This window comes from Harpia harpyja, chromosome 9 (genome assembly GCF_026419915.1).
Source record: "Harpia harpyja isolate bHarHar1 chromosome 9, bHarHar1 primary haplotype, whole genome shotgun sequence".
NCBI classification, from domain to species: domain Eukaryota; kingdom Metazoa; phylum Chordata; class Aves; order Accipitriformes; family Accipitridae; genus Harpia; species Harpia harpyja.
This window is the reverse complement of record NC_068948.1, coordinates 22,578,788-22,591,834: the sequence shown is the minus strand read 5'-3', so window position 1 is coordinate 22,591,834 and position 13,047 is coordinate 22,578,788. Positions and strand designations below refer to the sequence as shown.

The 13,047-nt window shown below is 39.3% G+C and overlaps 1 protein-coding gene and 1 non-coding gene across 13 annotated transcripts in view; both read right to left on the bottom strand.

Annotated features, from left to right (window-relative positions):
* The window catches only part of CNOT1 (CCR4-NOT transcription complex subunit 1), a 59,836-nt gene that overhangs the window by 15,066 nt on the left and 31,723 nt on the right, over positions 1-13,047 (bottom strand). For all 12 annotated transcript variants that reach the window (XR_008236463.1, XM_052795396.1, XM_052795400.1 and 9 more), the window contains exons 20-32: positions 12,639-12,763; positions 11,520-11,806; positions 10,093-10,171; positions 8,593-8,823; positions 7,106-7,246; positions 6,041-6,220; positions 4,839-4,955; positions 4,392-4,502; positions 3,749-3,826; positions 3,252-3,429; positions 2,613-2,743; positions 1,750-2,046; positions 53-193 (exon numbers count right to left, since the gene is read on the bottom strand). Coding sequence is in view for 11 of the 12 variants with exons in the window: in XM_052795396.1 (XP_052651356.1) it covers positions 53-193; positions 1,750-2,046; positions 2,613-2,743; positions 3,252-3,429; positions 3,749-3,826; positions 4,392-4,502; positions 4,839-4,955; positions 6,041-6,220; positions 7,106-7,246; positions 8,593-8,823; positions 10,093-10,171; positions 11,520-11,806; positions 12,639-12,763 (2,096 nt within the window). In the remaining variant the exon portion in view is untranslated. The remainder of the gene's footprint in view (positions 1-52; positions 194-1,749; positions 2,047-2,612; positions 2,744-3,251; positions 3,430-3,748; positions 3,827-4,391; positions 4,503-4,838; positions 4,956-6,040; positions 6,221-7,105; positions 7,247-8,592; positions 8,824-10,092; positions 10,172-11,519; positions 11,807-12,638; positions 12,764-13,047) is intronic.
* Positions 5,374-5,512, bottom strand: LOC128146680 (small nucleolar RNA SNORA46). Its single transcript, XR_008236823.1, has one exon. It is a non-coding gene; the product is annotated as a small nucleolar RNA SNORA46 (small nucleolar RNA).

Below are 13,047 nucleotides of genomic sequence, written 5' to 3'. Positions count from 1 at the left end.
ATGTATATGAGCACATATAATACTTTATAAAAGACAGCAGCCCCATACTTACAGTTGCGAGCCTCTTGTCCATCTCAGGGCCTGCCTTTTCCACAGCCGTCTTCTGGATAAAGCAGCATGCTAGCTCACAGTTATCCTGTGCTAACTGGGCTGCTGCCTGCTCCATCATGTCCCTCTGTTGTGGGGAGGCTGCCTATTGAAAATCACAATAATCAGCGACAGCTGTAAATTTTCCCTGTATGTTGCTAGCCTTAAAATCCACACCACTGCCTATACAGAAAACCAGCAATAAGAAGAAATGCTCTTAGGAATGCACTCTTTGCATGGAATATACAATAATAAACTTAATTTTGCATAGCTTTGAATAAAACATGTAGGCAAGATGACAGTAAAGGCTTTCAACAAGGAACAAAACAGCAGGAGGTTCTCCATCTTCTCCACCAACCTATCTCCAGGGCATAGAAATAAAGCTCTGCTTTAGACTGACACACATACAACAGATGCTAATGCAGGAAAAGCAAGCCTCACATCACAGCACAAAAGTTTTTCTGCTTCCTAGGTTGTAATCAGAAGATATAGAGGTGCATCGCTAACAATGCAAAACACTAGTTGTAAGCCTTTTTCAGTGGGTTCCCTTTCTGATACAGATTTTCTTCTTCTCTTCTCAGGAGTCTGCTTTAAGAAAACCCTGAACAGACGGACTTATTTTCCAGGGTGCAAAGCAGCGACTCCCACTGGAAATGGTATACACATATAAACACAAACAGTCTAATCTACTAGGATTTCCTAGTCCATTAGGATCTACCCCTACTTCATTAATTCCTGAAAACTACACTGCTTAAGCCAGATGTGAATCTTTTGATGTCTTGTACAGCACTTTCTTCCGCAACGCAATGTTTTGTACAATTACTCCTTAAGAAAACCTCCTTGATTACAACTGGCCCCATATCAATTTCACACATCTTCAGGGATTAAAAAAAACCAGAACACCCCAAACTTGACTACAATGTTGCTACATTTTCATACCATTCATGACATTTTTACACACACCATGATACATTAGCACCAAGCCTTCCACAAAATTTGAATGACTTTTGCCTACACACGTTCTTCAGTGACAGTTTTCTGGGTAGCAGCTACTGTTCTGGCCAGCAGTTCATGAACTGTGTTCGTTTAGCCAAGAATGGGAAGCTAGCACTGCAGCTCAAATTTTATTCATGAAGAGACCTGAAAATATCCTCCAGAAAACCCAACAAATTAACAAGCCATGCAGAAAAATCTTAGCTACATATCTGCTAACAGCACAAGTAAATAAGATCTGCCCGAAACATACATGCTTGTTGAGACAATCCAAGACACCACCAGAAAGTCCCAGAATCAGTTCAGTCCTCCCCACTCCAGCTTTTCTACCTCAAAACCCACAGAAAGATAAGTACTTCAAGGCTTCTGCAATGTGATCAAACTGAAGAGAACACTGGCACAAAATAAAAAGGTAGCCAGGAAGTTTGTGTGTAACATAGTAAGATCCACTTTACCAGCTTAAGAGTGTTTGACATGAGCTGTTATTTCAGCACAGTTTTTTCACTGTAATTCCACAAGTCATGAGAAACCTGTCCACTAAATTCATGTACACACTAGTTAAGCCATGTAATTAATCAACAAGTCTAGAGTGCGGAGAACTGATTTGCTAATGCTGGATGTCTACAGTCCTATAAGCTGGAAATAAGCTTCAGATGATGCGACTCTTACCCTCAGTGCAGTAGCAAAACTATTTTTCAAGTTGGTAGCTATGCTCATCAGCAAAGGCTCCCTGCAGGTAATCATGGCCATCCCAGCAGTCAGGTTCCGCATCATATGGTGTGCAGCCACACGCATTCGTGACTCCTCTGAATCCAGTGCAAAGTCCTTCCTCACTATCTGCTCACAGGTAGTCATGGCAATCTTAATGGACCGATCAACCACCGGATGGACAAGCTCTTGCACTGCTCGTTCTATCGCCTGCCGCACACACTGCTTCAACTGCGGGTGGGCTTGAAACAGTGGAATCTGGAGGAAGATTAGGAAAGTTAAGAGAAAATAAAAAATCCCATCTATCCTAGACATTCACATGTTCTGAAAAACTATTAAGTTCACTGTCACAGCTTGTCTACAGTGCAGCACTCCTGTGTTCCACATGCAGCTATTACAATATCAGTTTGATAATTCTGAAACTGGGACATACAACCATTTTTCTTCCGAAGTTGCAGCTGAGCACAATGCAAAGACTAACTTAAGAGCTAAGTTGCTCTTAAGGAGCAGAGAAGCTCCTTTAAGCTTGAGTCCTGATAGCAACTAATCTCAACTGACACTTATTGCCAGAAATAAACTGGATACTAATGTAAGTCTCACAGCAAAGAATCACTTGACCATGTGAAATTTTGTTAGCTAATATAGCTACTAACCACCCCTGAAGTTCTCCATTTGATTACTTGTTAGCATTCATCCTCCCCATTACTTTTGAGAAGTGACTCTTCAATAGCTTCAACTTACCAAATGCTGCTCTCACTAGCTGAGATGTGGCAATATTGGTGGCAAGAACTCTTTTAGCAAACCAAATCAGCTCTAAAACTTACCGTCGGATTTAAGGTAATATGTGGAGCCAACCCTCCTAGAGAATAGACATTGATGTCATGATAACTGTACTGAGGCTGTGGAGGAACCGTGGCTGTACAAGTGGTACTCGTAGCTGGAGTTGTGGAAGCAGCTATAGAATACAAGAATGTTTGTATTGAACCATTACTGAAGAGCAAATGCTTATAACAGAAGTATACAATTCTCATTTAAACCAGCAAGTGACCAAGAACAAAATTTTGCAGTTCGATCATGAAGCCTCCTAAACTTATCAAGCAATTTTTATTCTCCATTTTCCCAATTAGTACCAAACTAGCTTCAACACGTATTAACAGAGCTGTTTGTTACGACACAGTTTAGCCCCTGATGTCTTGTTAATAGATCATCCTGCTTCACTCCCTTCTAAGGAGTAGCTAGCTAAACACAGCATGTGTAGAATTAGTCCTCAGAATAGCTTCCACTCCCTTTCCATCTCCAAACTCTGTACACCTACTTCTGTTACAAAACTATCCAAGTGCTCCCAAGCATTCAGCAATGTTACACCAGCATTATGCAGCTTCACATTTTTCTTTGCAATAGCATAACCTGTCTTAATTGAACTTCTATAGCGTGGTTCTGGGTTCTATATGAAATGTACTTACTAGTAGTTGTGATGGGTGGTAGCTCTTCTGGCTGCTTCACATCCTTCTTTGGAGCGGACAGCTGCTCATCCAGATTTTTCAGACGATCCTTATCTTTCAGGAGACTTCCAGGTTTCAGCTCATTGATGTCTAGTGCAAGATTCTTGCAGAGCACCTCAATCTCAAACTTCAGATTCAACTGCACAACAATTCTAGTTTAGGTTATGTCACAAGGAAAATACCCGAAACGTTTACTGGGCCACTCGACTCCCAAGCTTCCCATTCTAACCCCATGCCTTTTTAGAGGCTTTAATAGTGACTGAGGATTAGACAAATATCTTGCATGCCGACCTCACAGGAGAAGAGTTTCATCCAAGTTCTACCAAATTAAGCAATGCCCAATTCTCCCCATGCTAAAGCAGTGAGAAGCGAAATTTGGTCCTTCACAACATCCTTCTTGACTGGTATTGTCAAGAAAACCTCACACTCAGTAGGTATAGAAAAGAAAAACAGTTTACTTTTAGATCATGTTCTTGATGTAGCTCAGCTAAAACATTCATAATGGCCATTGTCCATGGGTTTGGAGGCCTGAAGACCTAAAACAAAGAGGAGAGCAGAATTACACAAACTTCTTAAATCATTTGAATAACTTATGACTGGAAATTTTTGAAATGTGAACATGTGTGCATACAGCTATGGAAAAGTTTGTACATGTGCACTTAAGGCTGAATTTAGTATTCTGTTTGACTGGAACTAGATTAGGAAGCTAGCTGAACATTAAACTAGAAACACAATGACTTAGTCCTTCTGAGAGATCAGTTCTATGTCAAGTAGAACTGACAAGAGTTGACCAGGGTCAAAGAGGGGCAGGGAGAATTAAAAAAATAGATCCTAGAACCACTTCAATGGCATCCTTCCATTTCTCAATAGAGTTCCATTCAGGGATACCATGGTACAGTTCAGCTCAATTTAGGCTGCAAAAAAAGGCACAGGCCATGTACTTTCCCTCAAAACAGAACTCCTTCACTTTAAGCCCTTACATCCCTTTTCTTTCTCTCCATGAAGTTCAATCAGTTATCACTTTGTGAAGAAAGCTAATTACTTTCTGCAATACTTATTTTGCCACTTGAGCAATAACTCTGTCAGCACAAAGTCACTTACCACACTCCTGACACTGGATTCTAAGACTTTGGCAACAAATGGCACTACATAAAGCAATTCCTGCTGTCCCTTAACATATGCTTCCAGTAGTAGCGATTTCACATCCAAATCCTGAAAAATACCATCAACAATTGAAAAGGGGAAGAGGGTGGAGAGAACAGCAAGCACTCTGCAAAAATTCCACTTAAACACTATTTCCTTATAGGACATACTGGCAAGGTTAAGTCAAGACAGTCCTTGAATTTTAGACTCCTAAGCAGCAGTTACTTCTTGAACAAAGATTTATAGATATACATTTTTACATGGGATTAATTACTTTATTTGACAAGAACTTAACTACTAACTTTTCTGATATAAAAAATATTTATAAGTCTTAAATGACCCACTCTGGAATTATACTTTTGTCCTGGTTTCATGCCAAACAAATCTGTAAAGACAGAAGCTCACCGTGTGCAAGATGGGCTTATTTTTAGCCAGCGTAATCATTCCCAGCCAGTGACCAAGGTTCTTCAACAAGGAACGGTCTGAGAAGTTGGCTGCAGCTTTATCTGATGTCAGTAGCACCTAATGAAAAAAAGCAACTTGAGCAACAACTGGAAGATAATCAGATTCAAAACAAAATCCAACAGCTGATCTGACTTAAGATGTAAAGTTTTAGAACATTAAGTTCTGAGCTACAGTCACATTACAGAGATACTCAAGAGCAGTCTTTGCTTCAAGGCAGCACCCCACAAGTGTGCCCTGTAATGATTTCAAAATTCCTTTCTTTCAAGAGGATCAAAAAGCATTACACTTTTCCTGACCTCACCGTTTACTGTGTCAAGACTGTTACAACTACTCACTGAGTAAAGTATAACTTGTGAAGGTAATGCTTCCTCTTAATGCTTCATCATAGACCTGAAGGCTACAGTTTGCACTTCTTGGGAAACCTTTTAATTCTCATTTCCAGACTTAAATCATGTCACAAGTATTCTGCTGTTAGTTCTGTTCCTTAGCTTCAGAGAAGCATCAGCTGAACAGAGCAAGGTCAGCGATGCTCTGAAGAGCCAGGAGATTCTTTTGCACTACAGCGTAACCCATGGTGGTCAGGAAATTCCACCAACAGGTTTAAAAGTAGTGCTTGCTTGACAAACTTGTTTCATCCACTCATCTCTTCCGGGCTGCTGCTTCTCCCTCTTCCTCCCCATCACATCATCTTTGCCCTCTAGTGAATTTTGGTTGTTACACTCCCACTTCCTAAACCCTCCCCTTCCCCTTTGTTGTTCTTTGACCAGAACAGCAGAATGTGGTTTTCTTATCTTCATACTTTCCCTGCACAAAAGAACTTAGACCATAAGCAATTTTCCCCTAGGTTATAATTTGCAAGCCTCACACAAATTTAGAGTCAACCTACATAAATGAATTCGAATGCAGATTTACCCTCTCATTATACAATTTGAATTAAGTCTTTGGTACATTCCTGACTGAAACCAGAAGAATCCTAGTATTCATAAAAGTAACTTGTTAGTTTAATTGTAAGCTAGCAAGTAGATTTTTGAATGATATTCCATATTTGAAGATCAGCACCATAGTAAGCAAGCAGCATGAGGAGAACAGCACGCTTCTAAATCTTTAAATCTACTAAGTATTAGAAAACTTGTGCTACTCACCTTGATATTTCTGTAGGTTTCATTCAGAACCATTTTATTAAACTCTGGATTCTTAAGTGTGTCAAGGAAGTTTGAATATAAGCTGTGAAAATTAGGCTCAATACTGACTCTCTTCATCACAAGATACTGTGATACCCAAGGCATGAACTCTTCTTTCACTGTTTCCTTCAATTCTTCAACCTGTCTCCATACCAAAGAAGCAGCACGCCATAGAAGATATGAGAAGATGACCAAAAACTTTTGGGGTCAGCTCTGACCATCACACAGTCACGGTCAGTCAATTGCTTTTAACACAAAGGTTGGGTTTGTTTTTTTTTTTTAAAAATAATGCTTTGAAATCAGTGTCTCATCATCCAAAGATCTGGTCAACCAGTAAGGACTCAATCAAAATCAGCAAGGCATAATAGTTTACCTCTCCCCCACTTCTCAGCTTTTTACCAGATAACTGCAAAATAAATGTCAGCATTTTACGTTAAAGCCATCTGTCCACAAGACAGATAGCACAGGTTGCAGCAGTACTGCAGATTTCTACTAGTTCAGAAAAAATTCCCTGAATTTCAGCTTGAAATACAAGAGTCCATCAGCTTAACCTTGCAATATTAAGTGGTACCCAGCCCATTTACAATGTGAATTTTTGTTCAAACTTGTATTAATGTTTTTCAGAAACTTGCATTAATATTTTTCAGTTCTTTCAAATGACAAAAACCATCAGAAAGGACTATCCAGTGGTTATTCTGGGCATCTGCTGGACATGCTTTTCTGAAAACAAAGCATTGCTGACATGTAATACTTTAGTATAAAGGATCTGGCTATACAGGAACAAGGAAACTTGTAGGAGAAAGCAAGATTAAAAACAGCTTTTACTCATCTCACCTTTCCCTGAAAAATTGTATCTCTAAAGACATTCAAGCAACAAGTGTTGGAAACTACTATTTCTTTACAGTGTGGTCCCTCCTAATTTTCTGCAAGTTGAAATTTCTGTAGAAACATCATCACCCACCACTTTAGAATGGACTTTCAGAAATACATAAAAAAATAATTTTACTAGTGTTCTTCCATACTTGCCTTCTGTGTCATATTTGACTGAGACAGATTATTGAAGATGAAAGCAATTTTTTCCTGGACATTCTCTGGAGGTTCCACAATTCTCTCAGTTTGATCTGTTGCTACTAACAGCGTATCAATATTGGTAGTATTAATGGAAGGCTGGAAGGAGAACAAGAAGTTAAGAATAAGACACTACATAGAGACGACATCAAAAGAAACTGTTGCTCTGTTCTGTCAAGCAAAAAAAAGAATTGAGCTTTATCAGGTGACATCTACAGTCTCAGATTCATTTTCAGCAGCACTCTAACAGAGCCACGTGATTTTCTTTTTTTTTTTTACTCTACAAATGATGATCAATACTCAGCAGAAGAATGCTGCTGTACAAAAAAACCTCTAGCATTTACATTCATATATAACAGGTGCGACTGCAATGGCACCCATTAGGCTAACAGCCTGCATACTCTATTAGCCTGGAGAAAAATCATAGTACAATAGTGAGTGGTACACAGTACAGTAGTGAGTCTCCAGAAGCACTTCAGTGCTGATTTGGGAAGGAGAAATCCCACAGGTTTGTGTCTGAGAAAGCACGCCAAATATAAGTCAACAGAATGTGACCCATGTCCCTGCAGCTGCAAGTCTGAACCCAAGGTCTTTAGCACCTGGTACACTGCAATTAAGGGGAAAGGAGATAGTTTTAAATATCAGTCATGACTTGAGTTTAAAATTGGAAAATATAAACACCTCAAATTAACAGCTATCTACACGATATAATCAGGTGTGAAAGAAATTAACAGCTACACTATGAACTGTCCCCCACAGTTTGTTCACAACATTTTCAGCCACCTTTGGCTTCTGCCTCCTTGAATTTGAAAAGCTTCTTCTAGGAGAGCTATACAAAGACAGTACCAGGAAGCAAGACAGGCTTGACTTTACAGTGCATTAGTTATCACACAGTAACAGCTCTGCGCATCCTCAGCATACATTTGGGACCAAGCGTGCCCCAGCACTTTCTGTGGAATAGCCAACATTATCAATCTGCCAACCCTGTAATAACTTTGACTAGCAGTTCAGAGATATGTTTACCTAAGTGACTAAAGATTTGAAAAACCTAACGCAGTTAGAACTGGTAGGTCAAATGTGATTTAGCATGCAGTAAGTGTTCTCAAGCCCCAAGCAGAATAGCAGCTGCCAATTATTTCAAGACTCCTATTGCAAGTCATTAACAGAAACGATGGTTCTGTAAGTGTCCTGATAATTAAAGCCTTAATAAACACATTTCTACATGACACCCTAGTAATTCTATAGTTTCATGATCAAAAATGCCTTCCCTACAAAAATGCTGGTCATTTGAAAAGGTTATATACTTTAGACATAAAATATGGATCACAGTTTGAAAACTTGTAGTTAGAAATTAAATTGGATTTTGTCTCCATGTACTCAACACAGATCAGCTACTTAACTCCTTTGCTACTCCAGTAAGGACACTGGAGTGACAGAATGCTTACCGGCACGTCTTTCTTGAAGCTGACTCCCGTTGGTCGGGTGATTGTAATGGTTTTTGCAACAGTGGTGGTGGTTGAGGTGGTTACTATAGTGCTGACTTGGCCAGCAAGAGGAGCTTTTGCTGGAACTTGGGCCTGGGCCTGAGCCTGGGCAAGTGCAATACTTCCAGGGGTGGTGATTGAACCCTGCATCTTCACAGGAGGATCTCTGGATTGCTGTCCATATTCTATGTACTAAAACAGGGTAAACAAGCACATACAAAACTTCACACACAGCAACAGAACTACGGGCTGATTTTTAGCATGAGCAGAGTAAAGGTTTGCCAACAATCTTTCAAACACTTGACACTAATGCCCTTAAGGGAATCTGCAAGACAACTGAACACCCTTATAAACGTGTCTTGTCACTATTTACTTTCTTATTGGAGAAGAGCCTCAAGCTCTACCTCTGACCTCAACAGGTTCACCAAGTGTCAAGGGGCTCTACATCCTTAAAATTTTACAGAGCACTACCCAGAAATCCCCATCTCTGCAGGCCTGGGATAGCAGAGCAAAAGAGGGGCAAGAGCACAAGAGAAACATGTGATTATAAAGAACCTTGTTACAAAGCAGGTAAGAAGTCTTCTGCAAGGACTCCTGCAGCTATACATAAACAGTCAAGCCTGAAGTTCACGGTGAATAAGCAAAAGCACAGTTCTGAAGTGTCCAACTAAGTTTTTACATCCTCTAAAGTAGCTCCGTAATAGAAAGGAAGTTTCCTCCCCACTGTAATACATTTACCCAGAAATCTGTAACATCAGACAACATACTATCATTTAAGGGATATGGTCTGAAACCTGTTAGTGAAACACACTGCTACTGGACTTTGCAGCTTTGGGTAGATGGCCTCTCTACCTTAATGTTACAGCTAAACATTTTCCCTTATTTAGATTATGCTCTCAAGCTCTGCCACTGGCATTAGCTTTTCTGTATTTCTACCAATGAAAGCACCTTCAAGGCAGACACTGTATGATCACCACTGCTTTTACTCCTTGGACTACACAGTATTTCCATTACTCTGATCAGACCTTCAGGAATGAAGTTTTTCTCACCTTCATCTGGATTACTTTAGCAGGTTTGAGTATGAAACTGTATAAACCCAGCTGAATGCCCTCTATTTTAGAAGAGAACTCCCAAATCCTTAAGGGACTGGAACATGAATCCACTGAAGGCCTTTAAAACCTTTGGCCATGCCCACGTGCACTGGTCGATCATGCAGTTATATTCAGGCAGTTATTTCAACATAAGCAACCCTAACAGATTTATGGAAATAGAAGAGGTACCAGATAACCACCATCACCTGTCCCTCCATCCCATGGCAAAACCTAAGAAAAGGCATTTGATTCTGTGGATGTACCCTATCTAAAATTGTGACAGCACAGACTATTCTTCCAAAGGAAAACAGGAATTTGCTCAAAAGAATCTGAAATCAGAAAGCTAGTGTGCTAATAAGAACACACTCACCTCCTGTAAATGATGTGGGAACTGTATAAAGTGACTAATAGAAGCCAAGTGCTGACAATACTGGGGATAGTCCTTCAATCTGTCAGACAAAAATACGCATTAGTCAGAAACATAAGCCCAGATCAAAAACAGTATTACAGAGAAATACAAATATAACACTGGTATGTCATTCCCATACCACATCACAGAATTACTTCTGGACCGCTTACAGCAGCTGTGCTATAAACAAAGCATTTTCTACAAAGTACTTTTTGTTGCAAAACCCATTTGAAATGGATTCATTTAACAGCAAAACACAAGGTTTATTCACAGCAACTCATCTTATCCTACATCTCAATACTTCTGACTGAGCAGACAATTGCTTTTATATTCAGTGTTTGCAGTAAGATTACTGGATAAGTAATTTGTAGTCTGGCTCAGTGCATTTTAAACAGCAAACCAGACTGCCCCTAACACCCAAGACAGAAGCTTCACCTATGCACACCAAGTATTATAGTTCCACTTATGAATGCTAGACACTGCTACTAGTCATTGAGACTAAAATCTTTAGGTCCCACTTAAAATGGTTCTTAAGAGGAGTAAGATGGTGGCTAAGTCTCAAGTATGTCTGCCTTAAGTGTCTTTACTCATTCTGTTCAGCTAACTCCACAACACAATATTCAAGCATGAATGCTGCAAGCAACAGCTTTTACTACAGATGAAATACTGCAGGGCAGATGAACTATAAAAGAAGAATAAGGACAGAAGATAACATGCTCCTTGCTTATGAGTCCACACTTCAGGTCCACACATTTCTAGTCATTAAATTCCAGGAAGCTTTCTAATACTTTTCAAGTTCAAGTATCTCCTTGCAGAATGGAAATTTTTCCCATGGGTGTACAATCCTGCCTACTATGGCAGCCTGCCTCGAGAGTTTCCTCTATCTGCAATCCATTCAAAGCTTTGAGAAAGCGCTTTTTTTTGAGCTATTTTGCCATACTTGAGATTTCTGTGTAAAACCAATGTCCTAGAGCTTAGTTCCTAACCAGTCTTTCAGTAATGAACAGTGCAAATAGCACTCCATTAGAATGCACCTGTAAAGAGTAATTACATTCACCCCATTTCTAACAAGCTGACAACTTCGTCTAACTCAACATTTCACTGAATTTTTTTTATAAACAAAGTCCACTACATAGTTTCAGTATCTCAGTTTGTCCCATGTTTATACAGGTACCACACTGAACATTCTGATTTTAAAAAAGTCACCCTTCAACTAGCACATTAGCACGTTTTGTTTCAGCTCAGCATTATCGCTAAAGTAATCCTGAAGTTGAGATATGTAAATTTATAACACATATAAGCAATCTTGTACTGCATAATTAGAGCAGTTTCAAGGTTAACAAGAAATTATGTGTACTGTTACAGGTATTACCAAAACCCACACTCACCTATTTTTAAATCTATCTAGTGCAGCAATACCAAAATAGTACATTTTGGATGCAAAAGGCTTTCGTAAGGCTTCAAGAACATAGCGCAGGGCCAGGCCCAATGCCATATAAGTAACCAGTCCTTTCTCTATTATCCCACCAAAGAGGCAGGCTGTTATGTGCAGCTCTTTATCTGGGTACTGGGGAAAGAAACGGTATTCCTCAAACAAGTTCCTCAGCATACAGTTAAACACTTCTCGTTCCCGTTTAATGTTGGAGTCCTTAAACCTCTGCAGCATTTCTAAGACCTGCAAAGAAATTGGAAATTATTACCAACAGATTTGCTTTATTTCAGCCCTTCCACATCTTCAGGTTTCAAGAGTGCTTACAACTACTAAGGTAAATTGCACTACCACGAGCTAGACTGCATAACAACTGCTTCAAGAAGATATCATTTTAGAGCAGACTCTACATCACTACAACAAGCTTCCTCTTCAGACTTTAGTTTTCTCCCCTTTCAAGTAACTGTCTTCACAAAACTTGTGACCGCCCAGTCCATTGCTTCAAAATTAGAAAAATGAGAATCTTCCATAATTTATAACCACACAAATATATTAAAGTAAATTTGAAGTACTTCAAAGAGCAAGCACATCAGACTGATAATTACTCTTATAGAGACTAACCAAAATAATTATCAAAGCTCAGAAGGTAGAACTTTGGACACCTTTATATATTTAGAAATTGTAGCCATTTTTAGATACTTTAAAAACAAATATAGTCAAGATAAGTATAATTTATACAGACTGTTTAAAGGCACACTTTAGCACTTATTTGAACATACAAGCTTCCACTCCACATTGAACTCTTACCACTTAGCATCATTTTAGGAGTGTTAATTAGACATCTAAGGTCTTCAGTCCACAGAAGTCAAAGCTGAGTAATGATCAGCTGCAAATTTACTCTGAAAGCATGCTGCCTTAGAAATATACAATTTCAGCCAAGCAAAAAAGCAATCCTGCAAGCATCTAAAACTAGCCCTTTATTGTTTTCCACTAGAACTAATACATGAAGGAATAATTACTACCAACTTTATAGCAAACCTCTGGACAGGTAATGCAACTGCTACAGGAGGGAACTCACCTCATCTACAGACATGGTCGGATGTGGTGGGTGGTTGTAAATACGCTGGAAGTAGCTGTTTGCCTCATCATCTATTTCTTTGCTAAAGTGCTGATTAGCCTCTGGCCACACCTGAGATAAGTCAGCTGTTAAAAGACAGAAGAGGTATCATTCTCAGAACAACTTCAGGCAGTCAGGATTTCACCTAGTCCTTTTCAACTCTTCTGATCTACACAAAACCTGCTAGTTCTTCTGAAAAGCAGGATATTTAACCTTTCCATTAGACAGGAATTGTGATTTAAAAATCCGTTTTCAGTATGTTGTATTTATGCAAAAGAACTGAATCCTAAGATAGAATTAACCTCATACTCTTGTATTCCTAGAACCCACTGCATCCCAAGCTAACCTCAACAGACACGTAAACTAAATG